Source organism: Lampetra fluviatilis, chromosome 68 (assembly GCF_964198595.1).
Source record: "Lampetra fluviatilis chromosome 68, kcLamFluv1.1, whole genome shotgun sequence".
In the NCBI taxonomy this organism is placed as follows: domain Eukaryota; kingdom Metazoa; phylum Chordata; class Hyperoartia; order Petromyzontiformes; family Petromyzontidae; genus Lampetra; species Lampetra fluviatilis.
The window spans coordinates 3,553,627-3,571,185 of record NC_136342.1 but is presented as its reverse complement, the minus strand read 5'-3'; the positions used below and the strand labels follow the sequence as shown (position 1 = coordinate 3,571,185).

General features: G+C 63.6%; 1 protein-coding gene across 2 annotated transcripts in view; it reads right to left on the bottom strand.

Moving 5' to 3' along the window:
* Positions 1 to 1,666: 1,666 nt before the first annotated feature.
* Positions 1,667 to 17,559, bottom strand: part of SET (SET nuclear proto-oncogene) — a 31,087-nt gene continuing 15,194 nt past the window's right edge. The window contains exons 6-8 of one of the 2 annotated variants that reach the window (XM_078883040.1): positions 15,177 to 15,350; positions 14,151 to 14,282; positions 1,667 to 4,933 (exon numbers count right to left, since the gene is read on the bottom strand). In XM_078883040.1, coding sequence (XP_078739166.1) covers positions 4,910 to 4,933; positions 14,151 to 14,282; positions 15,177 to 15,350 — 330 coding nt within the window. In that variant the 3' untranslated portion in view covers positions 1,667 to 4,909. The remainder of the gene's footprint in view (positions 4,934 to 14,150; positions 14,283 to 15,176; positions 15,351 to 17,559) is intronic. The other variant, XM_078883041.1, reaches the window with a different exon arrangement.

Below are 17,559 nucleotides of genomic sequence, written 5' to 3'. Positions count from 1 at the left end.
GGTGTGTTACAGTGACTCCCAGGTGAGTCTGGGTGTGTTACAGTGACTCCCAGGTGAGTCTGGGTGTGTTACAGTGACTCCCAGGTGAGTCTGGGTGTGTTACAGTGACTCCCAGGTGAGTCTGGGTGTGTTACAGTGACTCCCAGGTGAGTCTGGGTGTGTTACAGTGACTCCCAGGTGAGTCTGGGTGTGTTACAGTGACTCCCAGGTGAGTCTGGGTGTGTTACAGTGACTCACAGGTGAGTCTGGGTGTGTTACAGTGACACCCAGGTGAGTCTGGGTGTGTTACAGTGACTCCCAGGTGAGTCTGGGTGTGTTACAGTGACACCCAGGTGAGTCTGGGTGTGTTACAGTGACTCCCAGGTGAGTCTGGGTGTGTTACAGTGACTCCCAATTGAGTCTGGGTGTGTTACAGTGACTCCCAGGTGAGTCTGGGTGTGTTACAGTGACTCCCAGGTGAGTCTGGGTGTGTTACAGTGACTCCCAGGTGAGTCTGGGTGTGTTACAGTGACTCCCAGGTGAGTCTGGGTGTGTTACAGTGACTCCCAGGTGAGTCTGGGTGTGTTACAGTGACTGCCAGGTAAGTCTGGGTGTGTCACAGTGACTCCCAGGTGAGTCTGGGTGTGTCACAGTGACTCCCAGGTGAGTCTGGGTGTGTTACAGTGACTCCCAGGTGAGTCTGGGTGTGTTACAGTGACTGCCAGGTGAGTCTGGGTGTGTTACAGTGACTCCCAGGTGAGTCTGGGTGTGTCACAGTGACTCCCAGGTGAGTCTGGGTGTGTTACAGTGACTCCCAGGTGAGTCTGGGTGTGTTACAGTGACTGCCAGGTGAGTCTGGGTGTGTTACAGTGACTCCCAGGTGAGTCTGGGTGTGTTACAGTGACTGTCAGGTGAGTCTGGGTGTGTTACAGTGACTCCCAGGTGAGTCTGGGTGTGTTACAGTGACTCCCAGGTGAGTCTGGGTGTGTTACAGTGACACCCAGGTGAGTCTGGGTGTGTTACAGTGACTCCCAGGTGAGTCTGGGTGTGTTACAGTGACTCCCAGGTGAGTCTGGGTGTTAGTGGGTTCGATCCCGACCCTGACGATGCCTGCTGCTGCTGTATATTTGGAGTTTGCGTCTCTCTCATCATCACGGTGGCTGAGATGTTAACTACCTCGCCTGGTGCACAGGAGGTCGTGGGTTCAACCCAGACCCTGATGCCTGCTGCTGCTGTAGATTTGGGGTTTGCGTCTCTCGCTCTTCCTGTTATCGCGTGGATTTCTTTTTTGCCTGACATAACTTCCCGCGTGACAATAAGCCGATTGGTTAACCTGGTGAAATGTAAAGGTTAGTTTTAGTATGGGTCTCGGTGGGTCTCTACCAGCATGGGTCTCTATGAGAATGGGTCTATGGGTCTCTGTGGGACTCTATAGGACTCTGTAGGTCTCGAGCACTATGGCTTTCTATAAGACTCTGTGGGTCTCGATCACGATCGATCACTATGGGTTTCTATAGGACTCTGTAGGTCTCGATCACTATGGGTTTCTATAGGACTGTAGGTCTCGATTACTATGGGCTTCTATAGGACTCTGTAGGTCTCTATAGGACTCTGTAGGTCTCGAGCACTATAGGTTTCTATAGGACTCTGTAGGTCCCCCCACCCCATCACACAAGGGGAGCGTGGGCGTCAGAACGGGTCGTCTTTATTGTACCAAAAAACAGACAGACGCTCACGATGTTCGTTTTAAAATACGTAACTCATCATCTGCAACGAAATAAAAACGGAACGGCGGGCGGGGGGGAGGGGCTGGGAGGGGGAGGGGCTGGGGGGGGAGGGGCTGGGGGGGGAGGGGCTGGGGGGGAGGGGCTGGGGGCGGGGTTACGTGGAGAACAACCAAAATGGATTTCCGAGAGGAGAGAGATTGAGAGCCACCACCACCACCGATGAGTTTAAACCTCCTACACAACTTCGCTGGGGAGTAGTGGGGAGTAGTGGGGAGTAGTGGGGGGGGGGGGGGACACTCACATTTAATAACAGCGAACCCCCCCCCCCTCACAACCCACACCCCCCCCCCGCTCACCCAGCCCCCCCCCCGCTCACCCAGCCCCCCCCCGGCTCACCCAGCCCACCCCACCCCACACAAAGAAAGCGAAGGCGGCCGACAAGACGCTGCGAGACACGAACTCTGCGACCCGGCGAGGAACCTACGGGGGGGGGGGGGTTAAAGGTGGCTACGCTAAACTAACTGCCCCCCCCCCCCTGCCCCAAACCCACCCGCCCCCCCCCCCTCCAGCGGCGATGATAGCGGTCGTAGTGGCAGCGGTGGTGGTGGTGACGGTGGTGGTGGTAGCGACGACGGTGGTGGTGGTGGCGACGGTGGTGGTGGTAGCGACGGTGGTGGTGGTGACGGTGGTGGTGGTGGCGACGGTGGTGGTGGTAGCGACGACGGTGGTGGTGGTGGCGACGGTGGTGGTGGTAGCGACGGTGGTGGTGGTAGCGACGGTGGTGGTGGTAGCGACGACGGTGGTGGTGGTAGCGGCGACGGTGGTGGTGGTAGCGACGACGGTGGTGGTGGTGGCGACGGTGGTGGTGGTGACGGTGGTGGTGGTGGCGACGGTGGTGGTGGTAGCGGCGACGGTGGTGGTGGTAGCGACGGTGGTGGTGGTAGCGACGGTGGTGGTGGTAGCGGTGGTGGTGGTAGTGACGGTGGTAGCGGTGGTGGTGGTAGTGACGGTGGTGGTGGTAGCGACGGTGGTGGTGGTGACGGTGGTGGTGGTAGTGACGGTGGTGGTGGTAGCGACGGTGGTGGTGGTAGCGACGGTGGTGGTGGTAGCGACGGTGGTGGTGGTAGCGGTGGTGGTGGCGGCGACGGTGGTGGTGGTAGCGGTGGTGGTGGTAGCGGTGGTGGTGGTAGCGACGGTGGTGGTGGTAGCGACGGTGGTAGTGGCGGCGACGGTGGTGGTGACGACGGTGGCACTGTCAGGCCGCCGCTCCCCCGAGCGACCACCCCACACTCTACCCGGGCGACGAGACGACGTCACCGCTGACGGTAAGGTGGGGGGGGTGAGGGGGGTGAGGGGGGTGGGGGGGGGTGAGGGGGGTGGGAGGGGTGAGGGGGGTGAGGGGGGTGGGGGGGGGTGGCGGGTCCCCCCCCATGGGCCAGAGCGGTAGGAGCGCCCAGAGGTTGCGAGACTTGTAGTAAGTTTTATCGTTCAGATTTATTTACAGGGCCAATACCGATGGGGGGAGGGGGGGGGGTGTGAACACAACGAAGCTTGCCGAGTTGATCGTGGGTGCCCCCCTGGGTGCCCCCCCCCCCTCCCCCCACTATCGCCCACCATCGACACCACCCACCATCGACACCACCCACCATCGACACCACCCACCATCGACAACACCATCACCACCAACATCACTACCATCACCACCAACATCACCACCACCACCGACACCACCACCGTAGGCCTTGGCACTCGTCGCTTTGGTGGTAGGTGGGCGAGTGGGGGGGGAAGGCAGCCTCCAGCCGACGCCGGAGGCTGCGTGTAACTTTTAAAATCGATTGAAAATTAATTTCATTGGAACTCCCCTGTTGTTGTTGTTGTTATCGTCGTCGCGTTTCCGTTTGCCGCCCGCATCTCCGATGCGCGTGCGGCGGTGCGCGAGGCGACGCTCTACGCACGCACGTGCGTGTGCCGCGGTTCCGGATCGATTTTTTGTGGGGGGGGGGCATCGAGGGGGTGTGGGAGGGGGGGCGCAATGGCGGTGGGGCCACATGCACACACAGACACACGCAAGCGCTAAGCTACGCGTACACTCAGCTGCTTTGTACACGTGCGCCGTGTCCGCATAGCGGCACACAACCGTTGGGAGGGGAGGACACGCGGGCGAGCGGGCGAGTGAGCGAGCGGGCACGTGGGCGGGTGGACGAGCGAGCGGGCACGTGGGCGGGTGGACGAGCGAGCGAGCGGGCACGTGGGCGGGTGGACGAGAGAGCGAGCGAGCGGGCAGAACCGGTGGAGGGGGGGGGGATGAGACTACTCCTGCGGCCTCCAGCGAGTGAGCGCCGGAGAAAACAACTCGGCGAGGGAACCTCAAAAATAAACGGTGCGTTTGGTGGGGGGTCGGGGAGTGGGCAGTTTCGGGAGGGGGGGGGCGCGGGGTGGTGGGAGGAGTTGCGGTGGGAGGGGGGGCTTCAGGAAAGCAAACATAATTACTTCAAAATGAAGCTACGACCAACGGGAAACCTCGTGTCTCTCTCTCTCGGCAAACGGAGCGAGGGAGCGGAATGGGCCTAAGAAAGGGGGGAGCCGGGGGCGAGCGAGTGACCAGGCCACTAGTCGGTCGATCCATCGACCGGATGAGCGAGCGAGCGAGCGGGAGAGCGAGTGACCGGGAGAGTGACCAGGTCACTGGTCGAGCGAGCGAGCGACCGGGCGAGCGAGTGACCAGGCCACTAGTCGGTCGATCCATCGACCGGATGAGTAACCGGACGAGCGAATAACCGGGCGAGCGAGCGACCGGGAGAGCGAGTGACTGGGCGAGCGAGTGAGTGACCAGGCCACTGGTTGAGCGAGCGAGCGAGCGGCCGATCGACCCTCCACTGTCGCCAGCCGCTCTCGCAGGGACATCGCCAAGCAGGGAGGGGGGGGGGGTGGTGGCGCCGAGGGAAACAATAACTTTATAACGATGAGAATGATCACCAAGGGAGGAGGAGGAAACACCCCGTGTGTCCCGCTTTGTTTCATTTGCCGAGAGGTGGGGGGGGAGGGGGGGGGGCCGTGGGCGAGGGGGGGGGGCGAGGGAGCGGGGCCGGAACAAACAGAAATCACGATGACGGAAAAAATGAATTTGTTTTTTGTGTGTTTTTTGTCGTTTATCTTGGGATAAAGTGAAAATTCAGAGGGGGACTTGCGGGGGGGCTCCCGTTTTAGTCATCCCCATCCTCTTCGCCCTGCAGCCACAAACACGAAGGGGGGGGGGGCAGCGATTAGTCACCACGACCACCGGCATGACCCCGACGACGATTATACCACAATGGTGACGATGATGTCGATCGGTGACGTCGTTGGCGTCGATGCCGATGATGGCGAAGGTGGTGAGTGGCGGTGAGTCGTGGTGGGAGTGGTGAGCGGTGGTGGCGAGCGGTGGAGGTGGTAGTGGAGGTGAGCGGTGGTGGCGAGCGGCGGTGGTGGTGAGCGGCGGTGGTAGTGGTGGCGAGCGGTGGTGGCGAGCGGTGGTGGCGAGCGGTGGTGGCGAGCGGTGGTGGCGAGCGGTGGTGGTAGTGGTGGCGAGCGGTGGTGGCGAGCGGTGGTGGCGAGCGGTGGTGGCGAGCGGTGGTGGCGAGCGGTGGTGGTAGTGGTGGCGAGCGGTGGTGGCGAGCGGTGGTGGCGAGCGGTGGTGGTAGTGGTGGTGAGCGGTGGTGGTAGTGGTGGTGAGCGGTGGTGGTAGTGGTGGTGAGCGGTGGTGGTAGTGGTGGCGAGCGGTGGTGGCGAGCGGTGGTGGCGAGCGGTGGTGGTAGTGGTGGTGAGCGGTGGTGGTAGTGGTGGTGAGCGGTGGTGGTAGTGGTGGTGGCGAGCGGTGGTGGCGAGCGGTGGTGGCGAGCGGTGGTGGCGAGCGGTGGTGGTGAGCGGTGGTGGTAGTGGTGGCGAGCGGTGGTGGCGAGCGGTGGTGGCGAGCGGTGGTGGCGAGCGGTGGTGGTAGTGGTGGCGAGCGGTGGTGGCGAGCGGTGGTGGCGAGCGGTGGTGGCGAGCGGTGGTGGTGAGCGGTGGTGGTAGTGGTGGCGAGCGGTGGTGGCGAGCGGTGGTGGTGAGCGGTGGTGGTAGTGGTGGCGAGCGGTGGTGGTAGTGGTGGTGAGCGGTGGTGGTAGTGGTGGTGAGCGGTGGTGGCGAGCGGTGGTGGTAGTGGTGGTGAGCGGTGGTGGTGAGCGGTGGTGGTGAGCGGTGGTGGTAGTGGTGGTGAGCGGTGGTGGTGAGCGGTGGTGGTAGTGGAGGTGAGCGGTGGTGGTAGTGGTGGTGGTAGTGGTGGTGAGCGGTGGTGGTAGTGGTGGTGGTAGTGGTGGTGAGCGGTGGTGGTAGTGGTGGTGAGCGGTGGTGGTGAGCGGTGGTGGTGAGCGGTGGTGGTAGTGGTGGTGAGCGGTGGTGGTAGTGGTGGTGAGCGGTGGTGGTAGTGGTGGTGAGCGGTGGTGGTGAGCGGTGGTGGTAGTGGTGGTGGTAGTGGTGGTGAGCGGTGGTGGTGAGCGGTGGTGGTGAGCGGTGGTGGTAGTGGTGGTGGTAGTGGAGGTGAGCGGTGGTGGTAGTGGAGGTGAGCGGTGGTGGTAGTGGTGGTGAGCGGTGGTGGTAGTGGTGGTGAGCGGTGGTGGTAGTGGTGGTGAGCGGTGGTGGTAGTGGAGGTGAGCGGTGGTGGTAGTGGTGGTGAGCGGTGGTGGTAGTGGTGGCGAGCGGTGGTGGTAGTGGTGGTGAGCGGTGGTGGTAGTGGTGGTGAGCGGTGGTGGTAGTGGAGGTGAGCGGTGGTGGTAGTGGTGGTGAGCGGTGGTGGTAGTGGTGGTGAGCGGTGGTGGTGAGCGGTGGTGGTAGTGGTGGTGAGCGGTGGTGGTAGTGGTGGTGAGCGGTGGTGGTAGTGGAGGTGAGCGGTGGTGGTAGTGGTGGTGAGCGGTGGTGGTAGTGGTGGTGAGCGGTGGTGGTAGTGGTGGTGAGCGGTGGTGGTAGTGGAGGTGAGCGGTGGTGGTAGTGGTGGTGAGCGGTGGTGGTAGTGGTGGCGAGCGGTGGTGGTAGTGGTGGTGAGCGGTGGTGGTAGTGGTGGTGAGCGGTGGTGGTAGTGGAGGTGAGCGGTGGTGGTAGTGGTGGTGAGCGGTGGTGGTAGTGGTGGTGAGCGGTGGTGGTGAGCGGTGGTGGTAGTGGTGGTGAGCGGTGGTGGTAGTGGAGGTGAGCGGTGGTGGTAGTGGAGGTGAGCGGTGGTGGTAGTGGAGGTGAGCGGTGGTGGTAGTGGAGGTGAGCGGTGGTGGTAGTGGAGGTGAGCGGTGGTGGTAGTGGTGGTGAGCGGTGGTGGTAGTGGAGGTGAGCGGTGGTGGTAGTGGAGGTGAGCGGTGGTGGTAGTGGTGGTGAGCGGTGGTGGTAGTGGTGGCGAGCGGTGGTGGTAGTGGTGGTGAGCGGTGGTGGTGAGCGGTGGTGGTAGTGGTGGTGAGCGGTGGAGGTGAGCGGTGGTGGTAGTGGTGGTGAGCGGTGGTGGTAGTGGTGGTGAGCGGTGGTGGTAGTGGTGGCGAGCGGTGGAGGTAGTGGTGGTGAGCGGTGGTGGTGAGCGGTGGTGGTGAGCGGTGGTGGTAGTGGTGGTGAGCGGTGGTGGTAGTGGTGGTGGTAGTGGTGGCGAGCGGTGGTGGTGAGCGGTGGTGGTAGTGGTGGTGAGCGGTGGTGGTAGTGGTGGTGGTAGTGGTGGCGAGCGGTGGTGGTGAGCGGTGGTGGTAGTGGTGGCGAGCGGTGGTGGTAGTGGTGGTGGTGAGCGGTGGTGGTGAGGGGTGGTGGTGAGGGGTGGTGGTGGTGGTGGTGAGCGGTGGTGGTGAGCGGTGGTGGTAGTGGTGGCGAGCGGTGGTGGTAGTGGTGGTGGTGAGCGGTGGTGGTGAGCGGTGGTGGTGGTGGTGGTGGTAGTGGTGGTGAGCGGTGGTGGTGGTGGTGGTGAGCGGTGGTGGTGAGCGGTGGTGGTGGTGGTGGTGAGCGGTGGTGGTGAGCGGTGGTGGTAGTGGTGGTGAGCGGTGGTGGTGAGCGGTGGTGGTGGTGGTGGTGAGCGGTGGTGGCGAGCGGTGGTGGTAGTGGTGGCGAGCGGTGGTGGTGAGCGGTGGTGGTGAGCGGTGGTGGTAGTGGTGGTGAGCGGTGGTGAGCGGTGGTGGTGAGCGGTGGTGGTAGTGGTGGTGAGCGGTGGTGGTGAGCGGTGGTGGTAGTGGTGGTGAGCGGTGGTGGTGAGCGGTGGTGGCGAGCGGTGGTGGTAGTGGTGGCGAGCGGTGGTGGTGAGCGGTGGTGGTGAGCGGTGGTGGTAGTGGTGGTGAGCGGTGGTGAGCGGTGGTGGTGAGCGGTGGTGGTAGTGGTGGTGAGCGGTGGTGGTAGTGGTGGTGAGCGGTGGTGGCGAGCGGTGGTGGTAGTGGTGGTGAGCGGTGGTGGTAGTGGTGGCGAGCGGTGGTGGTAGTGGAGGTGAGCGGTGGTGGTAGTGGTGGCGAGCGGTGGTGGTAGTGGTGGTGAGCGGTGGTGGTAGTGGTGGTGAGCGGTGGTGGTAGTGGTGGTGGTAGTGGTGGCGAGCGGTGGTGGTAGTGGTGGTGAGCGGTGGTGGTAGTGGTGGTGAGCGGTGGTGGCGAGCGGTGGTGGTAGTGGAGGTGAGCGGTGGTGGTAGTGGTGGTGAGCGGTGGTGGTGAGCGGTGGTGAGCGGTGGTGGTAGTGGAGGTGAGCGGTGGTGGTAGTGGTGGTGAGCGGTGGTGGTAGTGGAGGTGAGCGGTGGTGGTAGTGGTGGTGAGCGGTGGTGGCGAGCGGTGGTGGTAGTGGTGGTGAGCGGTGGTGGTAGTGGTGGTGAGCGGTGGTGGTAGTGGAGGTGAGCGGTGGTGGTAGTGGTGGTGAGCGGTGGTGGCGAGCGGTGGTGGTAGTGGTGGTGAGCGGTGGTGGTGAGCGGTGGTGAGCGGTGGTGGCGAGCGGTGGTGGTAGTGGTGGTGAGCGGTGGTGGCGAGCGGTGGTGGTAGTGGAGGTGAGCGGTGGTGAGCGGTGGTGGCGAGCGGTGGTGGTAGTGGTGGTGAGCGGTGGTGGTAGTGGAGGTGAGCGGTGGTGGTAGTGGTGGTGAGCGGTGGTGGTGAGCGGTGGTGGTAGTGGTGGTGAGCGGTGGTGAGCGGTGGTGGCGAGCGGTGGTGGTAGTGGTGGTGAGCGGTGGTGGTAGTGGAGGTGAGCGGTGGTGGTAGTGGAGGTGAGCGGTGGTGGTAGTGGTGGTGAGCGGTGGTGGTAGTGGAGGTGAGCGGTGGTGGTAGTGGTGGTGAGCGGTGGTGGTAGTGGAGGTGAGCGGTGGTGGTAGTGGTGGCGAGCGGTGGTGGTAGTGGTGGTGAGCGGTGGTGGTAGTGGTGGTGAGCGGTGGTGGTAGTGGTGGTGAGCGGTGGTGGTAGTGGAGGTGAGCGGTGGTGGTAGTGGTGGTGAGCGGTGGTGGCGAGCGGTGGTGGTAGTGGAGGTGAGCGGTGGTGGTAGTGGTGGTGAGCGGTGGTGGTAGTGGTGGTGAGCGGTGGTGGTAGTGGAGGTGAGCGGTGGTGGTAGTGGTGGCGAGCGGTGGTGGTAGTGGAGGTGAGCGGTGGTGGTAGTGGTGGCGAGCGGTGGTGGTAGTGGTGGTGAGCGGTGGTGGTAGTGGTGGTGAGCGGTGGTGGTAGTGGTGGTGAGCGGTGGTGGTAGTGGTGGTGAGCGGTGGTGAGCGGTGGTGGCGAGCGGTGGTGGTAGTGGTGGCGAGCGGTGGTGGTAGTGGAGGTGAGCGGTGGTGGTAGTGGTGGCGAGCGGTGGTGGTAGTGGTGGTGAGCGGTGGTGGTAGTGGAGGTGAGCGGTGGTGGTAGTGGTGGTGAGCGGTGGTGGTAGTGGAGGTGAGCGGTGGTGGTAGTGGTGGTGAGCGGTGGTGGTAGTGGTGGTGAGCGGTGGTGGTAGTGGTGGTGAGCGGTGGTGGTAGTGGTGGTGAGCGGTGGTGGTAGTGGAGGTGAGCGGTGGTGGTAGTGGAGGTGAGCGGTGGTGGTAGTGGTGGTGAGCGGTGGTGGTAGTGGAGGTGAGCGGTGGTGGTAGTGGTGGTGAGCGGTGGTGGTAGTGGTGGTGAGCGGTGGTGGTAGTGGTGGCGAGCGGTGGTGGTAGTGGTGGTGAGCGGTGGTGGTAGTGGTGGTGAGCGGTGGTGGTAGTGGTGGTGAGCGGTGGTGGTAGTGGAGGTGAGCGGTGGTGGTAGTGGTGGTGAGCGGTGGTGGTAGTGGTGGTGAGCGGTGGTGGTGAGCGGTGGTGGTAGTGGTGGCGAGCGGTGGTGGTAGTGGTGGTGAGCGGTGGTGGTAGTGGTGGTGAGCGGTGGTGGTAGTGGAGGTGAGCGGTGGTGGTAGTGGAGGTGAGCGGTGGTGGTAGTGGTGGTGAGCGGTGGTGGTAGTGGAGGTGAGCGGTGGTGGTAGTGGTGGTGAGCGGTGGTGGTAGTGGAGGTGAGCGGTGGTGGTAGTGGAGGTGAGCGGTGGTGGTAGTGGAGGTGAGCGGTGGTGGTAGTGGAGGTGAGCGGTGGTGGTAGTGGAGGTGAGCGGTGGTGGTAGTGGTGGTGAGCGGTGGTGGTAGTGGAGGTGAGCGGTGGTGGTAGTGGAGGTGAGCGGTGGTGGTAGTGGTGGTGAGCGGTGGTGGTAGTGGAGGTGAGCGGTGGTGGTAGTGGTGGTGAGCGGTGGTGGTAGTGGAGGTGAGCGGTGGTGGTAGTGGTGGTGAGCGGTGGTGGTAGTGGTGGTGAGCGGTGGTGGTAGTGGTGGTGAGCGGTGGTGGTAGTGGTGGTGAGCGGTGGTGGTAGTGGAGGTGAGCGGTGGTGGTAGTGGAGGTGAGCGGTGGTGGTAGTGGTGGTGAGCGGTGGTGGTAGTGGAGGTGAGCGGTGGTGGTAGTGGTGGTGAGCGGTGGTGGTAGTGGTGGTGAGCGGTGGTGGTAGTGGTGGCGAGCGGTGGTGGTAGTGGTGGTGAGCGGTGGTGGTAGTGGTGGTGAGCGGTGGTGGTAGTGGTGGTGAGCGGTGGTGGTAGTGGAGGTGAGCGGTGGTGGTAGTGGTGGTGAGCGGTGGTGGTAGTGGTGGTGAGCGGTGGTGGTGAGCGGTGGTGGTAGTGGTGGCGAGCGGTGGTGGTGAGCGGTGGTGGTAGTGGTGGTGGTAGTGGTGGCGAGCGGTGGTGGCGAGCGGTGGTGGTAGTGGAGGTGAGCGGTGGTGGTGAGCGGTGGTGGTGAGCGGTGGTGGTGAGCGGTGGTGGTAGTGGTGGTGAGCGGTGGTGGTAGTGGTGGCGAGCGGTGGTGGCGAGCGGTGGTGGTAGTGGTGGCGAGCGGTGGTGGTGAGCGGTGGTGGTGAGCGGTGGTGGTGAGCGGTGGTGGTAGTGGAGGTGAGCGGTGGAGGTGAGCGGTGGTGGTGAGCGGTGGTGGTGAGCGGTGGTGGCGAGCGGTGGTGGTAGTGGAGGTGAGCGGTGGTGGTGAGCGGTGGTGGTGAGCGGTGGTGGTGAGCGGTGGTGGTAGTGGTGGCGAGCGGTGGTGGTAGTGGTGGCGAGCGGTGGTGGCGAGCGGTGGTGGTAGTGGTGGCGAGCGGTGGTGGTAGTGGTGGCGAGCGGTGGTGGTAGTGGTGGTGAGCGGTGGTGGTAGTGGTGGCGAGCGGTGGTGGTAGTGGTGGCGAGCGGTGGTGGTAGTGGTGGCGAGCGGTGGTGGTAGTGGTGGCGAGCGGTGGTGGTAGTGGTGGCGAGCGGTGGTGGTAGTGGTGGCGAGCGGTGGTGGTAGTGGTGGTGAGCGGTGGTGGTAGTGGTGGCGAGCGGTGGTGGCGAGCGGTGGTGGTAGTGGTGGCGAGCGGTGGTGGTAGTGGTGGTGAGCGGTGGTGGTAGTGGTGGTGAGCGGTGGTGGTAGTGGTGGTGAGCGGTGGTGGTAGTGGTGGCGAGCGGTGGTGGCGAGCGGTGGTGGTAGTGGTGGCGAGCGGTGGTGGTAGTGGTGGCGAGCGGTGGTGGCGAGCGGTGGTGGTAGTGGTGGCGAGCGGTGGTGGTAGTGGTGGCGAGCGGTGGTGGTGAGCGGTGGTGGTAGTGGTGGCGAGCGGTGGTGGTAGTGGTGGCGAGCGGTGGTGGCGAGCGGTGGTGGTAGTGGTGGCGAGCGGTGGTGGCGAGCGGTGGTGGTAGTGGTGGTGAGCGGTGGTGGTAGTGGTGGCGAGCGGTGGTGGCGAGCGGTGGTGGTAGTGGTGGCGAGCGGTGGTGGTAGTGGTGGCGAGCGGTGGTGGCGAGCGGTGGTGGTAGTGGTGGTGAGCGGTGGTGGTAGTGGTGGCGAGCGGTGGTGGTAGTGGTGGCGAGCGGTGGTGGTAGTGGTGGTGAGCGGTGGTGGTAGTGGTGGCGAGCGGTGGTGGCGAGCGGTGGTGGTAGTGGTGGCGAGCGGTGGTGGTAGTGGTGGCGAGCGGTGGTGGCGAGCGGTGGTGGTAGTGGTGGTGAGCGGTGGTGGTAGTGGTGGTGAGCGGTGGTGGTAGTGGTGGCGAGCGGTGGTGGCGAGCGGTGGTGGTAGTGGTGGCGAGCGGTGGTGGTAGTGGTGGCGAGCGGTGGTGGCGAGCGGTGGTGGTAGTGGTGGTGAGCGGTGGTGGTAGTGGTGGCGAGCGGTGGTGGCGAGCGGTGGTGGTAGTGGTGGTGAGCGGTGGTGGTAGTGGTGGTGAGCGGTGGTGGTAGTGGTGGTGAGCGGTGGTGGTAGTGGTGGTGAGCGGTGGTGGCGAGCGGTGGTGGTAGTGGTGGCGAGCGGTGGTGGTAGTGGTGGCGAGCGGTGGTGGTGAGCGGTGGTGGTAGTGGTGGTGAGCGGTGGTGGTAGTGGTGGCGAGCGGTGGTGGTGAGCGGTGGTGGTAGTGGTGGCGAGCGGTGGTGGTAGTGGTGGTGAGCGGTGGTGGTAGTGGAGGTGAGCGGTGGTGGTAGTGGTGGTGAGCGGTGGTGGTGAGCGGTGGTGGTAGTGGTGGTGAGCGGTGGTGGTAGTGGTGGTGAGCGGTGGTGGTGAGCGGTGGTGGTAGTGGAGGTGAGCGGTGGTGGTAGTGGTGGCGAGCGGTGGTGGTGAGCGGTGGTGGTAGTGGAGGTGAGCGGTGGTGGTAGTGGTGGTGAGCGGTGGTGGTGAGCGGTGGTGGTAGTGGAGGTGAGCGGTGGTGGTAGTGGTGGCGAGCGGTGGTGGTGAGCGGTGGTGGTAGTGGAGGTGAGCGGTGGTGGTAGTGGTGGTGAGCGGTGGTGGTGAGCGGTGGTGGTAGTGGAGGTGAGCGGTGGTGGCGAGCGGTGGTGGTAGTGGTGGTGAGCGGTGGTGGTGAGCGGTGGTGGTAGTGGAGGTGAGCGGTGGTGGTAGTGGAGGTGAGCGGTGGTGGTAGTGGTGGTGAGCGGTGGTGGTGAGCGGTGGTGGTAGTGGTGGTGAGCGGTGGTGGTAGTGGTGGTGAGCGGTGGTGGCGAGCGGTGGTGGTAGTGGTGGTGAGCGGTGGTGGTAGTGGTGGTGAGCGGTGGTGGTGAGCGGTGGTGGTAGTGGAGGTGAGCGGTGGTGGCGAGCGGTGGTGGTAGTGGTGGTGAGCGGTGGTGGTAGTGGAGGTGAGCGGTGGTGGTGAGCGGTGGTGGTAGTGGTGGTGAGCGGTGGTGGTAGTGGTGGTGAGCGGTGGTGGCGAGCGGTGGTGGTAGTGGTGGTGAGCGGTGGTGGTAGTGGTGGTGAGCGGTGGTGGCGAGCGGTGGTGGTAGTGGAGGTGAGCGGTGGTGGTAGTGGTGGTGAGCGGTGGTGGCGAGCGGTGGTGGTAGTGGTGGTGAGCGGTGGTGGTAGTGGTGGTGAGCGGTGGTGGTGAGCGGTGGTGGTAGTGGAGGTGAGCGGTGGTGGTAGTGGTGGCGAGCGGTGGTGGTAGTGGTGGTGAGCGGTGGTGGTGAGCGGTGGTGGTAGTGGAGGTGAGCGGTGGTGGTAGTGGAGGTGAGCGGTGGTGGTAGTGGTGGTGAGCGGTGGTGGTGAGCGGTGGTGGTAGTGGAGGTGAGCGGTGGTGGTAGTGGAGGTGAGCGGTGGTGGTAGTGGTGGTGAGCGGTGGTGGTAGTGGTGGTGAGCGGTGGTGGTAGTGGTGGTGAGCGGTGGTGGTGAGCGGTGGTGGTAGTGGAGGTGAGCGGTGGTGGTAGTGGAGGTGAGCGGTGGTGGTAGTGGTGGTGAGCGGTGGTGGTAGTGGTGGTGAGCGGTGGTGGTAGTGGTGGCGAGCGGTGGTGGTAGTGGTGGTGAGCGGTGGTGGTGAGCGGTGGTGGTAGTGGTGGTGAGCGGTGGTGGTAGTGGTGGCGAGCGGTGGTGGTAGTGGTGGCGAGCGGTGGTGGTGAGCGGTGGTGGTAGTGGTGGTGAGCGGTGGTGGTAGTGGTGGCGAGCGGTGGTGGTAGTGGTGGCGAGCGGTGGTGGTAGTGGTGGCGAGCGGTGGTGGTAGTGGAGGTGGTAAGTGAGCAGTAGTGGTGGACACGGTAGTGGCGGCGGTGAGCTCACCTCTCCCTCCTCCTCCTCTTCCTCATCCTCCCCCTCGTCGTCCTCCTCGTCAATGTCCTCCAGGCCGTCTCCGTCGCCATCCTCGTCGTCTTCGTCATCTTCGTCGCCCTCCTCGCCCTCCATGTCGGGGGCCTGCAGAGGCAGGCGCATTGGTGCGGGCACAACAACCGCCACAACAACCGCCACAACAACCGCCACAACAACCGCCACACACACCAACCGCCACACACACACCAACCGCCACAAACACACCAACCGCCACAAACACACCAACCGCCACAAACACACCAACCACAACAACACTGCCACAGCCACAACCACAACCACAACCGCCGTGTGTGTATGTCCCAGCCCGTGTATGTATGCGCCAGCCCGTGTGTGTATGTCCCAGCCCTGTGTGTATGCCCCAGCCCTGTGTGTATGCCCCAGCCCGCGTATGTATGCGCCAGCCCCTGTGTGTATGCCCCAGCCCTGTGTGTGTACGTCCCAGCCCGTGTGTGTATGTCCCAGCCCTGTGTGTATGCCCCAGCCCTGTGTGTATGCCCCAGCCCGTGTGTGTATGCCCCAGCCCGCGTATGTATGCCCCAGCCCGCGTGTGCATGCCCCAGCCCGTGTGTGTATGCCCCAGCCCTGTGTGTATGCCCCAGCCCTGTGTGTATGCCCCAGCCCGTGTGTGTATGCCCCAGCCCGCGTATGTATGCCCCAGCCCGCGTGTGCATGCCCCAGCCCGTGTGTGTATGCCCCAGCCCTGTGTGCATGCCCCAGCCCGTGTGTGTATGCCCCAGCCCTGTGTGTATGCCCCAGCCCGTGTGTGTATGTCCCAGCCCGTGTGTGTATGCCCCAGCCCGCGTATGTATGCCCCAGCCCGTGTGTGTATGCCCCAGCCCGCGTGTGTATGCCCCAGCCCGCGTGTGTATGCCCCAGCCCGTGCGTGTGTATGCCCCAGCCCGTGCGTGTGTATACCCCAGCCCGTGCGTGCGTGCCCCAGCCCGTGCGTGTGTGCGTGCGTGCCAGTGCCGGCCGCACCAGGTAGAACTGTAGCGGGTTGGGCCAGATGTCGTCCTTGATGACCTCCCCGAGCTCGTCGGCGCCAGCGTCCGAGTGGTCGGTGAACCAGGTGAAGAAGCTCTCCGGCTCCTCGTGCTGCCGCTTGCGCCCGCCCTTGCCCTTGGCGCCGACGCCGCTGCGCTTCGTCAGGTCCTGTGGGCGAGCGAGCGACGGGTGGAGGCGAGAGATGGGGGAAGGGAGAGAGATGGGTCTCCACACGTTATCTCCGCGTAATTCTCGACGCGACGCTGTACCCGTGTGGGTTCTCTTTGCATATTCTTAGGTTTTTTTCAGTAGGTAAAAAAATTGCAATTAATAAAAGTGAAATAAAAATAAAATAAAAATCACGACGTTTCGGAGGCAACACAAGCTTCCGTCTTCAGGTGGAACCGTCACAGCACGATAGCTGTATCTGTAACTTACGTCTCTTCGTGTGACCTCTATGGGTGTCACGTGACCTCTATGGGTCTCACCGCGTGACCTCTATGGGTCTCACCGCGTGACCTCTATGGGTGTCACCGCGTGACCTCTATGGGTCTCACCGCGTGACCTCTATGGGTCTCACCGCGTGACCTCTATGGGTCTCACCGCGTGACCTCTATGGGTGTCACGTGACCTCTATGGGTCTCACCGCGTGACCTCTATGGGTGTCACCGCGTGACCTCTATGGGTGTCACCGCGTGACCTCTATGGGTCTCACCGCGTGACCTCTATGGGTCTCGCCGCGTGACCTCTATGGGTCTCGCCGCGTGACCTCTATGGGTCTCGCCGCGTGACCTCTATGGGTCTCGCCGCGTGACCTCTATGGGTCTCGCCGCGTGACCTCTATGGGTCTCGCCGCGTGACCTCTATGGGTCTCGCCGCGTGACCTCTATGGGTCTCGCCGCGTGACCTCTATGGGTCTCGCCGCGTGACCTCTATGGGTCTCGCCGCGTGACCTCTATGGGTCTCGCCGCGTGACCTCTATGGGTCTCGCCGCGTGACCTCTATGGGTCTCGCCGCGTGACCTCTATGGGTCTCGCCGCGTGACCTCTATGGGTCTCGCCGCGTGACCTCTATGGGTCTCACCGCGTGACCTCTATGGGTCTCACCGCGTGACCTCTATGCGTGTCACCGCGTGACCTCTATGGGGGTCTCACCGCGTGACCTCTATGGGGGTCTCACCACGTGACCTCTATGCGTGTCACCGCGTGACCTCTGGGTCTCACCGCGTGACCTCTATGGGTCTCACCGCGTGACCTCTATGGGTCTCACCGCGTGACCTCTATGGGTCTCTCACCGCGTGACCTCTATGGGTCTCTCACCGCGTGACCTCTATGGGTCTCACCGCGTGACCTCTATGGGTCTCACCGCGTCACCTCTATGGGTCTCACCGCGTCACCTCTATGGGGGTCTCACCGCGTCACCTCTATGGGTCTCGCCGCGTGACCTCTATGGGTCTCACCGCGTGACCTCTATGGGTCTCGCCGCGTGACCTCTATGGGGGTCTCACCGCGTCACCTCTATGGGTCTCGCCGCGTGACCTCTATGGGTCTCGCCGCGTGACCTCTATGGGTCTCGCCGCGTGACCTCTATGGGTCTCGCCGCGTGACCTCTATGGGTCTCGCCGCGTGACCTCTATGGGTCTCGCCGCGTGACCTCTATGGGTCTCGCCGCGTGACCTCTATGGGTCTCACCGCGTGACCTCTATGGGTCTCGCCGCGTGACCTCTATGGGTCTCACCGCGTGACCTCTATGGGTCTCGCCGCGTGACCTCTATGGGTCTCACCGCGTGACCTCTATGCGTGTCACCGCGTGACCTCTATGGGGGTCTCACCGTGTCACCACGTGACCTCTATGGGTCTCACCACGTGACCTCTATGGGTCTCACCGCGTGACCTCTATGCGTGTCACCGCGTGACCTCTATGCGTGTCACCGCGTGACCTCTATGCGTGTCACCGCGTGACCTCTATGCATGTCACCGCGTGACCTCTATGGGTTTCACCACGTGACCTCTAGGGGTCACCTCTACTGGCGAAGCCAGTGGGGTGACACGTGCCCCCCCCAATGATCCGATCGAAATCCCTAATTTCGATCGGATCATTGGGGTTTATTAGTAATAAATCGGCATTTTGCGACCCCCGCTGCCACTGTGCAGCATATCATTACGTGCCAGGGACTCTATGAGATGATGGGACAATAATGCGAGTCCATAATAGGCAATAAGTAACGGCAAAGCGGTTATAAGAGACTCACAGAATTGTGCTCTTTTTCAGAAGCGACCCGGCCACCACGAATGGCAGCAGCTAGACAAAGCGGCTCATCAACAACGTCACGTCGTAACACACAGCAAGCAGCAGCCAAAAACTCTAAACACGCGAC